This window comes from Priapulus caudatus, unplaced genomic scaffold (assembly GCF_000485595.1).
Source record: "Priapulus caudatus unplaced genomic scaffold, Priapulus_caudatus-5.0.1 Scaffold1537, whole genome shotgun sequence".
In the NCBI taxonomy this organism is placed as follows: domain Eukaryota; kingdom Metazoa; phylum Priapulida; class Priapulimorpha; order Priapulimorphida; family Priapulidae; genus Priapulus; species Priapulus caudatus.
This window is the reverse complement of record NW_014578598.1, coordinates 27,696-48,301: the sequence shown is the minus strand read 5'-3', so window position 1 is coordinate 48,301 and position 20,606 is coordinate 27,696. Positions and strand designations below refer to the sequence as shown.

The 20,606-nt window shown below is 43.1% G+C and overlaps 2 protein-coding genes across 3 annotated transcripts in view; one reads left to right on the top strand and one right to left on the bottom strand.

The window, feature by feature from the left end:
• LOC106816930 (AP-4 complex subunit beta-1-like) overlaps nt 1–3,103 on the top strand; it is a 6,824-nt gene extending 3,721 nt beyond the window's left edge. The window contains exons 2-6 of the mRNA XM_014821574.1: nt 1,185–1,211; nt 1,277–1,573; nt 1,628–1,880; nt 1,920–2,473; nt 2,516–3,103. Coding sequence (XP_014677060.1) covers nt 1,185–1,211; nt 1,277–1,573; nt 1,628–1,880; nt 1,920–2,473; nt 2,516–2,974 — 1,590 coding nt within the window. The 3' untranslated portion in view covers nt 2,975–3,103. The remainder of the gene's footprint in view (nt 1–1,184; nt 1,212–1,276; nt 1,574–1,627; nt 1,881–1,919; nt 2,474–2,515) is intronic.
• Nucleotides 3,104–4,999: 1,896 nt separating this feature from the next.
• Nucleotides 5,000–20,606, bottom strand: part of LOC106816932 (transmembrane protein 163-like) — a 22,102-nt gene continuing 6,495 nt past the window's right edge. The window contains exons 2-10 of one of the 2 annotated variants that reach the window (XM_014821582.1): nt 18,085–18,234; nt 12,237–12,359; nt 10,316–10,359; nt 9,661–9,755; nt 9,099–9,195; nt 7,584–7,695; nt 6,851–6,992; nt 6,296–6,343; nt 5,000–5,929 (exon numbers count right to left, since the gene is read on the bottom strand). In XM_014821582.1, the coding sequence (XP_014677068.1) occupies nt 6,313–6,343; nt 6,851–6,992; nt 7,584–7,695; nt 9,099–9,195; nt 9,661–9,755; nt 10,316–10,359; nt 12,237–12,359; nt 18,085–18,160 (720 nt within the window). In that variant the 5' untranslated portion in view covers nt 18,161–18,234 and the 3' untranslated portion in view covers nt 5,000–5,929; nt 6,296–6,312. Of the gene's footprint in view, nt 6,344–6,850; nt 6,993–7,583; nt 7,696–9,098; nt 9,196–9,660; nt 9,756–10,315; nt 10,360–12,236; nt 12,360–18,084; nt 18,235–20,606 lie in introns of those variants that run through there. The other variant, XM_014821583.1, reaches the window with a different exon arrangement.

The window sequence follows — 20,606 nt, the reverse complement described above, 5'->3', positions numbered from 1 at the left end:
AACGCTGAGAGGGTCTATGTCCCCCGGGGTACTGCCGGAACGTACCCTGGTCACTATTTGATATGGTTAGGGTTAGGATTAGGGTTTGGGTTAGGGTTAGAGTTAGGGTTAGGGAGTAGGCTAGCTCCAAGAAACGGTATTGCTAGGGTTACAATACCGTTTCTACCGTTTCTTGCTAGGGTTACAACACGGATTGTATAGACAATCCGTCGCACAGCCTGGTCGGGCTAGGAGTAGGCGTAGGCGACTCCCTAGACTCGTTAGTGGAGTAGGCGAGGTACGGTCCGGCATATTAGATAGTACCAGGGTACGTTTCGGTATACCGGACCGTACCCAGGGTACGTTCCGGCAGTACCCCGGGGGACATAGACCCTCTCAGCGTTAGTAGCCCGACCAGGCTGTGCGACGGATTGTCTATACAAGATGTCTATACGCATTGTCTATATTCTAACCCTAGCAATACCGTTTCTTGGAGCTAGGTGTTAGTAGCTCCAAGAAACGGTATTGCTAGGGTTAGAATATAGACAATCCGTCGCACAGCCTGGTCGGGCTAGGTGTTAGTTACTAATGCTGATAGGGTCTATGTCCCCCAGGTTACTGCCAGAACGTACCCTGGGTACGGTCCGGTATACCGGAAGGTACCCTGGTACTATCTAATATGACGGACCGTACCTCGCCTACTCCACTAACGAGTCTAGAGAGTCGCCTACTCCTACTCCCTAACTCTAAACCTAAAGGCCTAACGCTAACTCTAACCCTAACCCTAACACTAACCCTAACCCTAACCATATTAGCTAGATAGTTACCAGGGTACGTTCCGGTATACCGGACCGTACCCAGGGTATGTTCCGGCAGTACCCTGGGGGACATAGACCCTATCAGCATTACTAATAGTAATACTAGTAGTAGTAGTAGTAATACTAATAGTACAAATACTATTCTCTGTAGAGTTACAGATCTGTGTATGTGGGTTAGGTAGACTTTAGGTTGGGGTTGTGATGATGATGATGATGATGATGATGATGATGATGATGATGATTTATAAATGTAATTGTAGTGAATATATGTAATCAGGTAATATAATATAGTAGTTAGTACTATTACTACTAATACTAGTAATACTAATAGCCTACTAATAGTACTATGTAATAATATAATATTAATAATATTAATGTAGCCGGCAGGTTCTAAGCTGCGAAGCCTCAGGAAAGGTGTGTTATTATATTATACTAACTATGTAATAATATAATAATAATAATATTAATGCCGCGGGCAGGTTCTCAGGCTGCACACGCAGGGAGTCGACGTCAACGACGTTCTATCGGAGGTCGCCAAGTGCGTGACGAGCCGGGACGTCGTCTCGAAGAAGCTCTCGTGTGAGATCATTCGCTGTAACGCAGCGCGACGCCCCGACCTCTCGCTCCTCGTCGTGAACACGCTCCTTCGCGACCTCCGTGACCCCGACCCGTCCGTCCGCGTGCTCGCCGTACGCGCGCTCTCTTGTTGCTGCGCGTCGGCGGGCGACGCGGCCGAGCGGGCCGCGCTCGAGGCGACGCGGGACGCGAGCGCGCACGTGCGCCGCGCCGCCGTCGTCGCCGCCGCGCGGCTCGTTCGATCGCGCCCCGAGTTCGCGGACGTCGTCGTCGACCGTCTATACGAGCTCGTCCGCGACCCGGACCCGATCGTCGTCAGCAACGCGCTCGCCGCGCTCGACGACGCGCTAGCGGACGAGGGAGGCGTCGCCGTGAACCGCAGCATGGTGCGCCACCTTGCGGCGCGTCTGCCGGAGTTTTCGCCGTGGGGCGCGGCGCGCGTCGTCGCGACGCTGTCGCGGTACGCGCCGCGGTCGCGCGACGAGGCCGTCGACCTGATGAACGCCTGCGACGCGCTGCTAGGGGGCGCCACCGGCGGCGTCGCAGGCGTCGTCGCCGCCGTCGAGCTCTTCCTGCGGCTGACGGCGGAAGTTCCGGGCGCGCGCGCCGACGTGTGGGCCCGCGCGGGGGCGCCACTCGCCGCCGCGCTCGCGACGACCGACTACGAGACGATCGCGTTCGTGCTCGCGTTCCTCCGCCGCCACGCCGACGAATCTCTCGCGCCGTTCCGCGGCCGCCGCCGGCTCCGCCGCCGCTTCTTCTGCCGCCACAACGAGCCGCCGTACGTCAAGGTCGCGAAGCTTCGACTGCTCCCCCGCCTCGCTGCCGACGACGCCTCCGCCGCCGAGATCGTCGACGAGGTGCTGCCGTGCTGCATGGACGACGACGCGGCGGTCGCGGAGGCTGCTGCCGCGCTGCTGGGGGATATCGCGGCGCGCTTCGCGGGGGAGTGCAGGGCGAGGGTCGGCGACGTCTTTGTGCGGCTGCTGGAGCTTCGGCGTCCGCACGTCACGCGCTGCGTGCTGGCGGTCGCGCGCGCGTGGCCGCTCGACGACCGCGAGTTCGCGAACCGCCTCGCGGAGACGGCGGCGGCGGGGATGGCCGCCGGCGACGACGACGACTCGCGCGGCGCCCTCTGCGAGATCCTCGGCGAACGCGGGGACGCGATCGACGGCGCCCCCTACGTTCTCGAGCGGCTCCTCGAGGGTTTCGCGTCGTCGGACGCCGCCGGCGTCGCGCTCGCTTTCCTGACGGCGAGCGTTCGCTTGTTTCTGCGGCGGCCGGCGGAGATGCAGGACCTGCTGGGGAGGGTGATGGAGACGTGCGCGGCGTCGCCGCACGAGCCGGTACGCGGCCGCGCGATCCTCCTCTACAACCTTCTCAAGATGGATGACGACCTTGAGCTCGCGAGGAAGGTCGTGCTGGGCGAAATCCGCGATGGCGGTCGTGATGCGGTGCCGGCGGGTTTCGAGGACGATTCTAAAGCAACGGCGGATTTAGAGGACGATTCTAAAGCAACGGCGGATTTAGAGGACGATTCTAAAGCAACGGCGGATTTAGAGGACGATTCTAGAGGGACAGCGTCACCCAAAGACGCGTGAAATGGTTGTTGAACGTGTGCTGTTTAAACAAACTGTACAGTTATGTAATTAAAGAATGTTGAACGCTATATATTATGGTATGTTTGATGATGAGAAAGTACTGTTAATAAAAGTCCTAATGGCCTAAAAGTGGTTTAACGTCTGTCGCTACGCTAGATGTGGTTTTGGATTTTTGAAATTGAAATACTCTTACTGTAGTACTCCTTTCGTGAGAATGGTCTGTGCACCACAATTTTTCACATCATTTTAATGTATTTTGGCAACATGGCCAAGCTGACAGTTTGAATCTGTATCCCTTCATTCTTATATGCGTGAAGAAACGAGTTGGTGTGGTCATGCACGAATTCCTCAGTTAGAATAATGTGCAAATGCACAACCACATTGCACAGGAAAAAGCAAACAGTGTTACATGGTCTTACTTTAGACAATTGTATTATTACCTAATAATTTGCAAACAACATTTACATGGCAATGTAAACTTGTTACTGGTGAAAGGCGATGATCGAGAAACACTATTATGTTTGATCCGTCCACCGTGTTCACTATATTGATTACATGTAAATAAATATCAATAAAGACAATTCGCGTTTCGAACCAACACAGTACTAGTGCAGTTTCTTCTACCATAACTTTGGCACAGTGTTGCTAAAATAAATAAATTACATGGTCGGACAATACGCTACTGTGGAGATTTCAGGGGGGATGACGTCATACAAACCAGAGACCAGTTCAACAGCAACAGGGATAAAAAGTTTCCTGGCGACAGGTAAACACGTTTTTCCCAACGACACAGACAAGCGCGGGGGAGGCGGCTCCCACAGCTACCAGATGTGGGAGATCAGGGAGTTGCGCCACCACGTACACGCGCCGGGCGAGGGAGTTGCACCGGCCGAGCACGTGGCAGACAGGGGGTGTGACGCTCGTGCATATACTGGACCAAGGGGGTTGCATCACCTGTACACGTGTCAAGCGAGGGGGGTGACAACACCCAGTCACATGAGGCACGGGAGAGGGAGGCACTGCCAGGTTCCTACGTCACCGCAGGGTCCTATATAAGCAGCCAAGAGCCAACGGTAAAATCAGTCGGTCTTCGGACGGCCACGAACGAACAAACGAATAAACAAACAAACAAACAAACGAACGAACGAACGAACGAACGAACGAACGAACGAACGAACGAACGAACGATCACGCGCGCGCTCGAGAGAGCGCACACACACCATCGGAGGGAGAGCCTACCCCGGACAGGGAGACACACTGCCAACCCACGAACTCGCGCCGAGCCGCGGAGCACACGACGGGGAGAGTCAGACGGCTACAATATTAACAGTAGAATTGCTAAGAGTTAAGTTAAACGTGTAATCACCTAACGAGGTAACGTAAACGTGACATGAGTAAATATATATATATATATCTCTCTACGCTATATTTGAGATACGTGCAGTGAACGTTATTCATGTTATTCGTAAACGATGAATAAAACCATCCGTTGTATAAAGACTATCTAAGGACTTGCGTTCATTTCACTCTGGGGTTTTTCTTGCTACTGCATCACCTCATACCTTCACGGCAGGAGCGGAAAATGATCCCGACGCAAATAAATTACATGTGCCAACCACAGCACGTGTGAAAGTCCAGTGTGGTCACCTCTAGGGCCACTACACTACCACTTGCAGATGCATGGTTGCTGCAGATCATCATTATTCAGATCTATAAATCCTATATGCAACCCAACCAGCTACTAAACCAAAATAACACGACCTCTGGTCATACAATGATACCCTGAATTTGTGTAGATAAATACTTTGAAATAAACATCACGTATACTAAATATGACGTAACTGTGTACGTTGTAAATACTGCTAAATAGTCGAACACATGCCCATGTCAGAACCAATGTATTGTCAATAAATTTGCTTGGCATACCAATTTTGAGAAAAAAAAAGTATTTCGCTAGTCATTAAACCCACAGCAGATGAATTTCGTATATTCGTCTGAAATCATTTTATGCAGACGAGTTTCCAATAAGTTTTTCACACTGACATTTATTGCACAAAATCCACCAAAACTTTCCAAACTTAATTTGAATTGGTCGAACAGTGCAAATGGTCTAAATAACAACAACAACTGTAACACAGCAACGCCGTACACATCAAGAATATTTGGAGAAAAAAAAGTTCAGAGGAAAGCCTACACCAACATGCATGTTCAAACAAATTTTCACATAACTGTCGGGAAGGAGTCACAATCACTAATCACTGGACCAGTTCATTTATCGTCTACACAGACATTTAACGGTCACGCCATATATATGTTGATTATAAATAACTCCGCATGAACATACGGAAGCCAAATATATTGATACATTTACACTTGAAAAATACGATATAAAGATGTATTGCACGTATTATATATATTTACAATATTATTGCGGGGAACGACAATGATTAGTAACGTTACGCTAATAACCACGTAGAACAACTGCCTTTCATATTATCACAAAAATTTACAAATTAATGGCACAAATTGCTAAACAAGCACCAGTGTTCTTAACACCAGCAAAGGCACAGGACGGTAGCAGTCACCTCTATACCACAGAAAAACATTATCTAATAAATATCTGTTCAATGTGAAAAAAAACGTCATTACGAATGTAAGCACACAACTTTGTCCACACCCTTAACAATTTTATAAGTTAACGTATATATATATATATATATTGAGAAGTAAATGTATAAGGCACTTAAAAAAGGTTCACATCATTACAGAAAATAAATGCATGCATGTTATTACTCGTTGAACATACGATAGAGCAAATAACCCTTTTGAGCCCCCGGGATCACAAATACCGTGTCATAGCTGCACTGAACGTCGTCCGATATGTGCGATAAACATCTATCGATCTTGCTCTCTCTATCTATCTATCTCTCTTTCGTTCCCTCTCCCTCTCTTTCACTTTCAGAAAAAAAAAAAATTTCGTATTCCCACATAATAGTAAACTCGTAATGAGTGGAAAGCAGAAACTTCGATTGAAATCTTGGCTAATACAAAATTATCTATATGGACAAAGCCAAGACGAAGATTCGTTTATAAACAGCATATAGAGACACGCAACTGTAAAGCCCTGCTTGAATCCACGTGTGCTCACTCTACATCCACCAACATTTTTCAGCTTTACCAAGACACTGTACCATGCAATGCTCTCATACTACATAAAATAAGCCCTCCAAAGTTATATTAATATATTGCCATACTAGTTGGTGTTGACGATTCGTGCTTAGTGGCCAAATTGAATTCGTTGACAGGTATCATGTCACCTACCACGCTGCAGGAATTCATCATTGCTCAGTCACGGAATGATAGAGCAACCTAAATGTAAAGAAATAATGATGAACTTACAATTTAAAAGCAATGAAAACCATACAGTCTCTTCCTTATATTATAACTGTATTATTATTATTATTATTATTATTTATTATCAATTATTATATTACATCTACATTTGTTATACTACTATTTACAGTGAATATTTTACATGCTGTACATTGAGAACACTACAGCTATCACTAGATACCGAGACTACAATACATACCAGGATCTATTGTCAGAAATATCATACATAGTTGTGACAATCCAAACCATAAAATGTCATAACTTCATCACAACACTTCATGTGTAAATTAGAACATTTTAGATTTATTTAGAACAATTTAGAATTATTTTAGAACAATTTAGAATTATTTTAGAACAATTTAGAATTATTTTAGAACAATTAGAACATCACGACGTCACTACTCGGGATGACTCTGACAACAAGTGCGACCCTGACTGCGACGACATCGCAAAATCAACTCGCACGACGACATTGAATCTTACCACAGTCCGTACAGGAAGAGCACCCCAGAAAAGAAGACGCTGGCCGAAGAATCCAGAAACCATATGTCCGGGTTGACGTCGTACACCTTCACGCTCACCATGACGACGGCTCCCATCAACGTGCCGATCAGCGAATTGAACGCTGAGAACGAAAAACACAAAACAAGAGATAAAAGGGGGTACAGTCTCGAACACGGAATATATTATTCTGAGGCCGGGGCTAGATGCCCAACCGGCGCCTGATATTTATTTGTTATTTGGCGTTCATTTTAAATGCTCTCTGTGTGCATTTTGGGATTTATTTACATGGCTTTTGTGACTTTAAATTATGAGCTAACGAACTCACTTGTTAAGTGATACATTTATGAACTATTATGCCAGTAGATGGCGCTACGCGTTCATCCGGGAGATAGAAGCAGAACTTGCATGGCAGGCTTTTGACATAACAGCTTTAATAATAACTTTTGACATCACATAACAGCAAGTAACTTTTCTGGACAAAGCTTGTCGCCGAAACCATAAACAAGACAGTTGCGAAAAGCCATATGACCCACGATTGAGACACGAATGGATTTCTTTAATAAATTAAGAGTCTGAGATTGACTTTTCTAGACAAAGCCATTCACAGAAACCAAAAAAAGTCAGTAGCAGAGGTCCTATGGACCATAAACGGAGCCACAAAAGGATTTCTTTAATAAATTAATAAATAGAATCTAAACTATGCGCATCTCACCGTCTGTGAGGAGAGCCCGACTCTCCAGTTGGAAGCCGAAGTAGTACTTGCCAACAGCGAGGAGCGCGCAAGCGATCGTGTTGCCGAGGAACAGCGGGAAAATTGACAAGTGCTGTGAAAAGAACAATAGATCGTGATTACTTTACACATGTAAAATTATTACGGTAAAAAATTGATGAACCACCACTATTCAGGGCCATAGCAAGTGGGGGGAAAGGGGCAGTCGCCCAAAGAAATGTAGATCCGTTATATGATTAATTGCCCATGGTCACCTGCCCAAAACACAACCAGCACGTGGCTTCACCCCACCCCCAAAAGAAAATGGGTTCGCTACGCCCCCTGCTGCCCTATTGCTGCTGCCACTGCCAGTACCCTATAAATGTGACCACCAAACCAAAGAGTTGCAATCATCATCACATCACGCGTTGCTTCAAGCGATTCCATAATTTACGAGAATGATTCGTGCTGTACGAACGTCGTGCCGTTAGAAAATTTTTGCATTTTAGCATCCGTAGGATTTATATATATATATATATATATATATATATATATATATATATATATATATATATATATATATATATATATATATATATATACATATCAACTTGGCGATCTGTGAAGCATGCGCCAGCTGCAAGGCAACGAGCTTTCCATGTGGTAACAGGTGTTTCAGGTTAATCAACCAAGACATACCTATGCCATTTATTGAGAGCTTCGACTTACTTAATTGTTTAGCCGAAAATTTCTGAGCGGCATTGGGTCTTCCCAATTTATATTGGGCACGAATTTTAATAGCTACAGTATGTCAGTATTTGTGATTTTCTTGAAAAAGAATAAATCAGAAGTTTGAGCTTCTGAAGGGTGAATTCTGAAGTTTCACCAGATAGCTGTTCTCCACTTATTAACAGAAAAAAAAACCTTTTTAATATATTATAATCAGAAAAATGGCAAGCCAGTGCTGGATCAAAAAGCTTTCTCATTGTGTTCATCAGACGATCCTCAAAAATCTATTAAAATTCTACAGCATCCACTATCCAAAACATATAGTGCCTATATGCCTCACTCATCGTTACTCATTACTTCTCCCCTGTGAATAATATTTCACCACTTTACTGGCAGTGCTAATGTTTGGGCATATGACGCACAGTCAAAACTGTGTATAAGTGTCCCTCTACGAAAAACGTCACACGTGTCCATTAGAGACAGGTGCCCATTTGATAACGATAGTTTCACTCTATAACAGCGAAGGAATATGTCAAGAGTGACAGGTTATAGAAACAAGTGACTGTTCTACTGTGGTGGCCATTAACACAGGTGTGTAAAGTTGGCATTAATGTATAAGTGTACATTATAAACAGGTGCCCATTCCATAATGGTGGTTTCACTGTATAACAGTGAATGAATGGATATGTAAAAAATGACAGGTTATACAGACAGGTGTCCGTTATACATTAAGACGGGTGTGACTGCATAAAATTACACTAATTGCTACGTGAGAAGCAGACATCATACCTTCTCAGGCGCCTTGTGCTCGAGTAGATTATATACAGCCTTCACGGATACGCACACAGCAGAGATCATGAACAGCAAACTTAGCAGTATGCAGGCCCTATAAACGAACATCGCATCTATGGATAATCTATAGATAAATCATCAATAAATCAATAATCAATCACTGATAAATCATTTGAGCATCACCTACAATGCGTGAGCGAACGAAGAACGCTACATTTAGATTACGACGATGAAGAGGGTCTGGGAACTGCAATAAAATGTTTTAACATGTTTACCTAACGTTTGGCAGGAAGTGTTGTAAATGTGGGAATAGAAACCATAAGTTAGATGAGAAAGACTGCGTTCAACAGCTATGAAAACAGTCTGGCCCTGTTTGGAGAGAAAGTGAGGGGAGTGAGTATGGTAGTATCTGTCATGTCTAGCCACATGCAGGGACCAATCACTTATTGAGTTAAAATTATTATCTCATACATACTAATGTATAGTATATTATTATTATTATTATTATTATTATTATTATCATTATTATTATAAGTAAGTGAACTGGTATAACACTCACAGTTTTTCCCTGTGCTGGGAGTACAAGTTTCCCACCTTCCCAAAAAACCGCCAGAGCACCACCATGGAAGAGAGAAAGTCCAGCAGGCAATCCAACTGAAAATAATCAGGATCATGAACCTAGACTTGCTGATGCTGAGAACTGATCTATAGATCTAGACTTTCACATTGTATTTTTAGCTTGGCCTCGGGTTAACACTCCACACTCATCTACTTTATCTTTTGCAACGTTTGCCATAACTTTTAGGACAAAGACACATCTTCTATCTTCTTGGTTTTGTTGTTGTCTTGGAACCAAATTCATCTATGTGCAGACTACAAAATAAGCTTTAATACCAAATGCAACATAATACCAGATTGACACAACAACAATATCACAAACACCCTGTACTATCTGCATCTCGTAAATGATTGGTGTGAAAATACTCTCAAACGTAATCGGATCACCATCTATCTGCCGCATAGATCTACAGTCATTAATTTGACTTACTCAGGAATTACAGTGATATATGGAGAACTCAATCATGGAGTTGGTCAGACCACTGACATAATTACGATATAAATGTCAGACTGATCACTAAAAGAGTAGATGAGAGAAATTTTGAGTTGACCACTGATGCAATTGGGCGAGTCAATCGATACACGGATGTACTTACTGCAAATGCAAAAGCGGCATCACTGTTGTCGGCAACAGATAAAACTGAAAAAATTAAAATAAATAACAGCAAGAGAGAAAAACAAACGTAATCCATTCTAGCTGCCTTTCACAAACAAATTGGTGCAGTGCTATACAATATGCATGCCATCAAGTATCCATCCCGTAATACAACGACTACCTAGCATACACAGTTTATACAGAATCCATTTATTTGGTACAGCTACATAACCATCCCTCCTCTACACTTAGGGGTGATACTAAAGGCTAAACCAAGGCACGGAACTTACACCTACAGACAATGACAGATAGTCATTCTAGGGATTGAATTTTTATGCTTTGGGGACAAGTGATGCCTTGGGCTTAATAAGAAATGTAAGCTAAGGCACCATAGCAGACATTTCTCTTTGATGAGCCACCAAAGCAATGTGATTTTTATCAAAACCAAGTGGGACAGTCTATGAAAACCCAGAGGTGCAACACTTTATTACTTGTTTTTGTGTGTGTACAATTTCAAGAAATAAACCAGATATATTGGATTCTATTGGGCTGAAATGATTTTTTTTTCTAGTCGTAATTACATCTTCAGGTTCGGTATCTTTAGGTTTGTTTGAACTTATTGGCCCGATCTTCTCCCCTTCACACCTGAGATGGTACAGCCAAGGAGGAAGCAGGATATACACACATGGGATTTTTCGAAGGGCACCGTGAGAAATACCGTAGGGCAGCTACCAGTGTTTATTGCGTTGTAATAATGAAATACCGGACACAATCTGATGCTGCCAGCTAGTTGCATGATGAAATTAGAACCTTGTTAATCTCTTGTTGGATGGATACTCCATATCACCGAAAGCTGCACAATTGAATTTGCCACATCATTATAGCCCTAATATTTTTCCCTTTCATGTTATTTCTTAGTGAAAGTGTCAACACGCATTTAATTAGCCAAAAACTGTGCATATTTGTTCAATGAATGCCTTCTACTTGTACAAACACTTTTTTGTGACTAATATTAAATTTTATCTGCTGGTTATATATTATCATGACAAGTATAGTGCAGCTTTAGGTACATGCATGCAACGAATAGAAATATAACGGTTGATGTAATTAAATAAACTACAAAGATACTGTAAAGGTGTGCGTAACATAACATGCGCTGTGGCTAAAGTACATAAACTAACTAGCATAAAAAGTAGATAACACAGAATTCTCCCAGTAATTTCAGAAATAATGTTAATTATTAATGGACAGATGGAGAAGGGCCCTAAAGGTGGCTGTAAAAATTAGAGTCAATTACTCAAAGCCGAGATGTATACATCAAGCTGTGAAAACACAGCATTAACATTGCTCAGAGCAAACACAGCTGGAAATGAAGGCACATCAATTAGGCAATCAGAGCATGTCTGAGGATTTATGGGATTCCGCAAATTAGCTTCATAACAGCTTTGAAAGCATGTTAAAGCCAACATGCATTAAAGGCCTGGGGAGTGCCTTAGCTGTAACAATATCGAACATATATTTAACTGTTGCAGTTCAGATAGTATAAAGCATAAAACATCTCGATATATAATTTGCATGCTTAGAAATAGCATTCTACAAACAAAGAAAATTCAAAATTATGGTAAGCAAGTGCATAACACAGCTATGCCTATAACATAATAAGGCATATAGCATAGTTACAGTATACCTACCTTAGCACTTACCTTTACACCCAATCAATCAACATCAATTTATAAACCGAAAACACAATTATCATACAAATGGGGTGTCATTGACTGTTTGTAAAAAATTCTCAGATTTAGGTTTTTCTTTTATTATCATACAGATGGAGTGTCAATGACTGTTTGTAAAAATCTATTTCTCAGATTTCCATTATATTTTCCGTTGGCAGTTACGTGATACTACGTAGCAACTTCACTTACTGAGACTGGTGATGCCAAGCACCAAGGTTATCAGCAGAGAAATAGCAGTCAGCACCAAGGTGAACTTGCGATACTGGACAGCTTTTTGTGGAGACAACTTTCTATCGTCCGGGACTAAATCCGCTAAAAAAAATAAACAAGCAGCGATTATTAATCGTTAATGCTGACACCCATACAAATCAAAATAAACAAACAATGCCGGAGAATTTACGACGTTATGTTCACAAACACAAATTTCAATCGATTGAACTGTACACAAGATTACGATTGATTAATAAACTGTCATCAAATTTTAATTGCGCACGTATGTCCCTGGCATACGTATGAGAGAAAGAAATCGATCGAGAAAGTGAGAGTTTAAAAGACTGAACAGCTGACTGACACATTTGTGTCCTAGCAAAGCAGATTTTACGATCTTTTACTAGATTTGTACAGATTATAACGCGTAAATACAGAAGTAAAAATCGTGCATGTCATATATTTATTCGTGACATCTGCGCATGGCTGCCACTATAGTCATCAGCCATTACATCTAAATGTCTAGTACAAAAAAAAACCAGTCGATAAAAGATGGCAAGACGACATTCCAATATTCTAGCAATATTCTGGCAATGACTAGCCAATATTCTGGTCCCTGGAAAACATCCTTGGGGGGGGGAGGGGGAGTTCTTCTAGGGTTATAAGCAGAAGGCCCTTACACCTACATATTTTTTGTACCTTACACCTACATATTTTTTGTACTTATAAATTACACCTACATATTTTTTGTACCTTACACCTACATATTTTTTGTACTTTACACCTACATATTTTTTGTACATTTACAGGTTAATGATAATGTCTCACGAGTGTCTCCCATCATTAACGAATGACTGTCAGATCTCAAATTTCGTCGCCATGCCAAACCTCACAACCCGACTGTCTGCATCCGTACTCTCCCCCCCCCACTTCGGGGCGGCGCTCCTTATAACCAAGAGCTTCCCATGCTATATCGCACTCTTACAGTTACAATCTGCCACTCCTTAAAAAATTCTATGTTTGGGCTGTCCCGCTCGACCCCATGATTTTGGTCGGTAGGTTAGGTAGGCTTTTTGTGTGAGGCATATAGTTATGTTTAAGTCTGTCCTCTATGTTTGGCCCACCACATGCTTTGTGTTTCAGTCTTAACTATGAAGGAATATTAAAAAAAAACAAAATGGAACCAAAATGTTATAAAAAAAATTGGGTCCGGCGGCTATTTTCGTGGGTCGTCGGAGCACTAGCAAAGTGGCAACATGATAATTTTTTAAGGATTGCCTCGACTTTATTCTTCCTCGGTACATCTAACACTAACGACTAGGCCCAGGCCACTGCAGCACCACAGATGCATCGGTGGTTGAAAAGCGCTCAAGGATCTCAGGGCTACAGGGCTACTGGCAATAAGGCATTTTCAGGATGTTCCCATCTAGTCTGGTCGCTCCCCGCAGTCCCCGCATTCATGGCCATCTTCATGTGTATGCCCTCATTTCTGCATGATGTGGCCCTAACTCGACCAACCCTGTGGCCTGAGGCGATTTGGCATAACCACTGGGCCATACCCCGTTATGGCTCCGGGTGAGAAGGATTCCTGGGTCTGAGTGAAACTTATGTTGCCTTGCCTGGAAGATCTCTGACATTGGGCGATCCTGTAGTTTGGAGGTTGCCATCGGCAGGTTGAATCCGCGTGGATGAACTGTGGCCTGGACTTTAGTTCTGTCTTGATACTGTTTCATGATGGAAGAGGAAGCATTCTCCTTAGACGTGTGAGGAGCGGGATGCCACAGAGCCAGGTAGAGTCATGCTACGTGGTTGGTCTCAAGCATCGCCAGAAATCTGCTGCTGTCAGCACTGTTCAGACCTGGTGTCAGTTTTGGCAGCATGGTGGCTACCTTACTCCAGACAGGGTCAGCGCATAACTCAAGCCCGCAGAGTAGCACAGGCGTATAGCATGTGGTTCTGATTAGTCGCCGCGTCCATCGTTCCCCATTTAGTATTGCCGAACTTCCTTAGAATACTGTTTCTGGCAGCCCATCTTTGGCCTTTGTCTTGATGATGTGATTCTTGTAAGTTAGAGAGGGTCCTAAAAGTAACACCTAGTGAGACTGCGCTATATGGTATGGTTCAGCATTTGTCATACCATTTGACTTTCAGTTGCAGTTCGCCTCCTTGTTCTTAGATGGAAATGCACTTATTTGAGTTTTCCCGAATGGCTTCGTATATGTTTGCTGTGTTAGGTCCATGCGAAGAGGCATCGGTATGACCGTTCGTCTTGCATAAAGACTGTTTTTGTGAAGCAATGCAGGAGGTTCATCTGCATAACAGGAAACTCCGCTGTTTTGTGTGACTGGTGCTGGTCATTTGGTGTCTAGCTTATAAGAGCGGATGGGCAGGACGCTTTCTTGTGGGAGGGCCATTTTTCTGTCTACGCCATCTGCTGCGCGTTATCCATTGAGATCCTACAAAAACAAACCTGTTTGCCAACATGTTGCTGATTAGTTTCTGCGTAGTGCCTCACATTCTTACTAACTGTATAGTTTTTTGGTTTTAGAAATTCGATGGTTGACTGTGGTCGTAGGCTGCCGAGAGGCTCCAACATAAAGCCTGCTCCAGTAATTAACTCTTCTCATAGCCCGTCTCCGATTGAAACTGGTAAGGTTACAGAGTTGTTGTAAAGGATTTTTCTGGTCTGAAACCTGCCTTGCTCTGGATGAGATTTATCCATGTGAAACGGTTCAAAACGGTTGAGATGAGTCTTTCGAAAGAGCGCTTGTGATGTATGGCTTGAGCAATGAGATGGCCTATAGCTACTTGGACTAGCTGGTGCTTTACAGGCTTTAGTATTGCAAGACTTGGCCTTCCTCCACAAGCTTTGGATGTTGTAGTGCAGAGGCAGCGTGTTAAAATATCAAGCACTCATTGAAAGTAGCATGGGGCCAAGATGCTTGATCTGCTCACACAAAGATATCGTCGCGGTCAGCTTATTATTTTTTCATTAATATTGATAACCCATTAGCATGCTCGGAAATAAGCGCGTTGCCCGTTGTCCGAGACAAACACCCAGTAATTGTGCCGGACCAACCTATGCCAGTCAGAACATGTCCCGGTGACAACCAAAAAAAAGTTGACGAAAAAATCGCACTGTTAATTTATGTTTTCTCAAGGGTTGCTCACATGAGCACTGTATAGCCTGCGGCCCGCCATTAATCTATGGTTTGGAAGCGATGTATACCAGCTCTTAATTTTCCACAACGTTAAATGTCAGGTTTCCTGACTTTATGAGAGGTGACTCTGATTGGAACCAGCAAACCAGCAAAGTTCCACCCCTACATGATTTGGTAATGTTTTATGACCATTATTATTTTTGTTTTCGATCGCTTTGCCCATTGCAAAACAAACAAACAATGCAGTGGGATATCATGTGACCGAAAGTTCAAAAAAAAGAGGAATTGTTTAGTCCAAAGTGAAGGCTGTACAATGTATATCAAAAGTGCTGTCAAATACCGATCTCCTCACGCGATCTACATTCAAAATTTTCTGGGGGAGGATCCCGCAAATACCCCCCCGCTTTTAATTCACTCCTCCTTGGAATCCGCAGAAACTCCGCCACTGAACAATTACATATCTGGGAAGCTAGAGAACATTGAACAAAAATTCTGCCTTTTCAAGCATGGCACAAAACAAAGATTGCAGAGAAGTAGAATGACTGTTAAATGGTGTGAGAGGGAGGCGGAGAGACCATTACATTAAGTTAATCATGCCATGATTTGTGCGCAGTTTGCTGTTTTGGCCACCCTGTTAAAAATCCTGGCTACAACCACATTGTTTTTTGGGGTGTTCCCTGACCATATTAATTATTTATTTTAGATGCATTTGAAATATGTAAATTTGGCGAGATTTTTTTGGACAACCAGAAATTGTTGCCGGACAACCTGATTTGATGGGCCTGGGTTTCCGCAAGACTCAACCACTAATCTTTTTTTTCCTATTTCATCACTGCCCTTAGTCAGTTCGCTACATATTAGAAAGTCTTGTGAAAATCCTTGTTCTCTGTGTTTATACATTGAGCCTTTTGTAAGTTTGTCCATACTGGGATGAATGATTATGAGTTTCCCTGGCAGTTCACAAGGATTTGATGAGCAATCCTGGTCAGCAGTCACCTTCTGGTCTTGGGTAATACTATTAGAAGAGTCTTTCACGTACATCGCGAATGCTTCCACGACTCTTTTCTACTACTATGGGTCATGTTATTGGACTGGATGATTTCTCATTTCCCCGTCTGCCTTTCTGCTATGGCTTCCAGTATCTCTCACCAGAGTCAACGTGTGGTCACCGAACGCGATCAACGTCTGAAAACATTTACATATTCCTATGTGTTTAGTTCTCAATCAGTTGTAATTTTCGTAATCGATTCATCGTTGGACCGCAAGAACCGATAGCAGGTTTCCTACGTTGCGCAAACGGGGCGCTCCGCAAAGCCCCTTTGGGAAAAGCTCCCTCCATGTTTCAAATCTTGCGCCCCGTTATGAACATAACCTCCGCCCGATTAATTCCCACCAATAAAAAGTTGACAGCTGGCGGAATTTCGATCGTCAAGAATTCCTATTCGATCTCAGACCACCGACGCTGTATTTTTACGGACCACGCATGCAACTGCAGACCATACACAAGTACAAACCCAGTTAACCTGTACCCGAACCCAACACTAAAACTGTACACCAACTCGGCTATTCTATATAATAACAAAACCGCCAAATACTAGTCCTATGGTGTTGGCTATTACAGCATTAATAGTGGTAACGTAAATAAAACACCCCCAGTCCCCCCTAAGTTTTCCGCCTCCCCTCCCCCTGCCCCTCCCCCTGTTCAATTTTATCCTGTGGGAAGAAAACAGCCTTTCGATGCATCGTTACAATCGTTACTCGGGGTTGATATGCCTCGTGTGTTCGTAACTCGATGTCATTGTATGTGCTTGTATTAGTCCCTGTTTACTGTTTGTTTGCCACTGTTTACTAACTTGGTTTATAAACATGTATGTTATATAAAGAAAACTTTTAATGTAAGTGATGATATTCTCTGATTCTCATCATTTTCGCCAATTTTCTTTGTTTATCGTTTGATATTATTTAGATTTTTTTTGTTTGTTGATGATATCGATTAATTGAATTTTGAAATAACCAAGCGCGTTGTTAGAGCCACGTGTTCCAAACTGATATTCGGAGTATAATTGATGAAATCGTGACATCAACTACATAGTCCTCAAAAAGTGCTTCAAAGTCACCCGTCAGACCTGGAATGTAACTTGTGCGGCATCCTCGAGGTATGTTGTTCCTGGATGATTTCTTGATCATCTTTACAAGGGTGTCATAGTTAGTAGGTGGAGCAGGCAGGTGCCGGACTGCATCATCGAGTTCTTTAGCAAATTTTTCCCAATTAGCCTTCTTCAGGTTGAAACGTCGGCGGAAAGGTACCGATCGAGGTGTAACTATGGCGTTAACAGATGACCCTCCGAGAACACTAGTGATAAATAGTAATAGTAATAGTAATAGTAATAGTAATAGTAATAGTAATAGTAATAGTAATCATAATAGTAATAGTAATAGTAATAGTAATAATAATAGTAATATTGATAGTGACAGTGACAGTGACAGTGACATTGACAGTGATAGTAATAGTAATAGTAATGGTAATAGCTCTAATGATCGACTTCCATATATGTCCAATATCGATATCCATATTATATGTCACTGCACCTCTTCTCTCATTACTGAGAAGCCTTGCAACCAGCACTGCACCTTCCTGCCACGCAAACGACAAGAAAATACTCGCGTACCTACCTTTATCGCGCGATTGGAACGCTTCGACCGTTTCCGCGATGCGAAACGGCTTCTCCTGCGCAGTGCTAGCATTGTTGTTTGTCGACTGTTCGTCCGTCCCTCCGTAGTGTATGTAGGAAGTCTCTTTGATAACACCCATCGTCATGCTACATACAAAAAAAATGTAAAAACGCTTGTAAACTTACTATTACGGCCACGTATTTGAATTACTTGTGTTAAATGTGTTATGTTATAAATTGTAATCATGTTAAGGCTCAATATTCGTTCCAAGAAGGCCATGAAAACCATGATGACTCATTGTAAATTTTCTGCTTTCTTTTCCAAGAGGCATGCCTCCACCCCACCAGCATTCTTGCCACTGCATCTCTGTACTAACCCACCACTCAACATTTCCTGATAACATCCCTTCTGTACATTGCGTTTGCAGTGCTCAGTAATAGACTTGGGGATCGACCAACGTATTTAGTTCTCGTAATGGGCCAGTCTACTAAAGCCACACATTGAGTCTGACGCTGTTGCTACATTGCGAAGTTGATGATAATGACGAACAAGAATGAAGAGAGGATACAGGCCTTGCCTGACTCCAGACATCAAGTTACAATGCTGTGAGGGTGTAAAGGCTAGGACGTTCGTTGCACTCAAAGAACTCGTGAATCTTACGAACAAGGTTAACGATCTTGCACGGGTATAATTACGACGACTTCCGTAGCACAACATTGTGAAAAAACAACTACTAAATAACTACTAAATATCAAACTAACTATTGGTTTGATATAAGAAATACGATTACATCAGTCCAAGATTTAAATGCACTTCTGCAATGTTTAGGCAAGTGATGCAGTGAGCATAAACATTTCAAAGCGAGAAGTTTTTCCTATCATGTAATCAGGAGTGTCATAATATAGATTATAATTATTATGATATCTATATCATACACGCCTGATGTAATTATTCCACTCTGACAACCACAGTGTATAAGTATAACCGAGCCTTTAATAAACCAATAACATCACGCTTGCCACAAAACATACATTCGCAAGCACGCACCCACTCACACATGTACACACAGACACGCATGTACACACAGACGCGGATGCGGGGTCTTGTAGTTGTACTATGTCCCTAGTGAAAGCACGCCAAGTATTTAACTAAGCAATGTGATGACAGCTAGAAACATGCTGGTTGTTTGTACTGCGAACCAGCCTACAGAGCGAAATGAGAAGCAGGCTAAATTGGTTTCGGGGGCCTTCCCTGGCAGCTGGTGGGTGACTGACCCATACGCAACTAACACATCTTTGCATTCTGTATAGACAGCTACCGGTTACGTACCATCAGGGGTGAATAATGACAAATGAATAACGAATATTTGACAAAAATTGCGAAATTTTGAAGTTTTGAAATTTTGAAGTTTTGAAATTTTGAAGTTTTGAATAAACGAATATTTGTCGTTATTCACCTCTGGTACCATGCGTACATTCCGGCCCATGCGCTAACAACAGGGTAGCCTTGACTTAGATCGGGCAAGTTAAACCTGCAAAAATTAAGCTAGGTCACTCGAGAGAAACGTCAAAAGTATCCTTTATACTAGACAGCCGCCATATGTGTCCGATCTATTCCAGCTGTGAATCACTGCAGATGTCAGAATCTTTTCACTGTAAACCTCCCACTCAGGGAAATGTCTTTTGTCATTCATAGATATATATGCGGCTGTTCTAAGATAGAGGTGACTGCTAACAGTAACACGGTAACATCTGCTCCCTGCTGCATATATATACGCATCATGAGTCACAGTAAATACACCAGGGGCACTTTCCCTGGTCTTGTGGAATGATCTCAGCCGAGCCCTCTACTGGCTCTACATCTCCCCTCCTCTGCTCGCGCTCTCTCTCTCTCTCTCTCTCTCTCTTCAGCTAGCTAGCTAGCTATCAAGTGTCACCCGAGAGTGCGAGACACACCTAAAAACAGCCCCGCAGCTGGTGATCATTGGTTTCTTGCCACCGTCTGCACGTAATAAACTAGTAATTATATCCTGAAGAATATCGGACTGCACATCACAAACTAATAATTATATCCTGAACAATATAATAATGTCTGCAGAGAATATACGACCACTGCCTCCGCTACCTTTACGGTGCACGAGAACGTAAATCGGAGCCGCAGTACCGCCGCAAATAATAAATAACGCAGTACCGCCGCAAATAATAAATAACGCAGTCGCGCCGTAAATAATAAATAAATAAACATTAGTATAATAATTGCCTGGTGTCGCGCTGTTTTCTTTTCGTGAGAAAGTGAGTAAGTGTGCTCAGACAGGAACGTGCACTAAACTCCATTAACCTGACATCAGTAACACATGTTATCCTCATGCAACCTACTGCATGGGGTTGTGTGCAAAAAATACGAACCGGCCTTCTAAACATGTTACCATGAGTAGCGATAATGAGTAGGGATATTTATGATACAGCGAGTAAGTAAAAGTCAAGGGTGATTTGGAGCGAGTAATGCGAAGAATTTTACA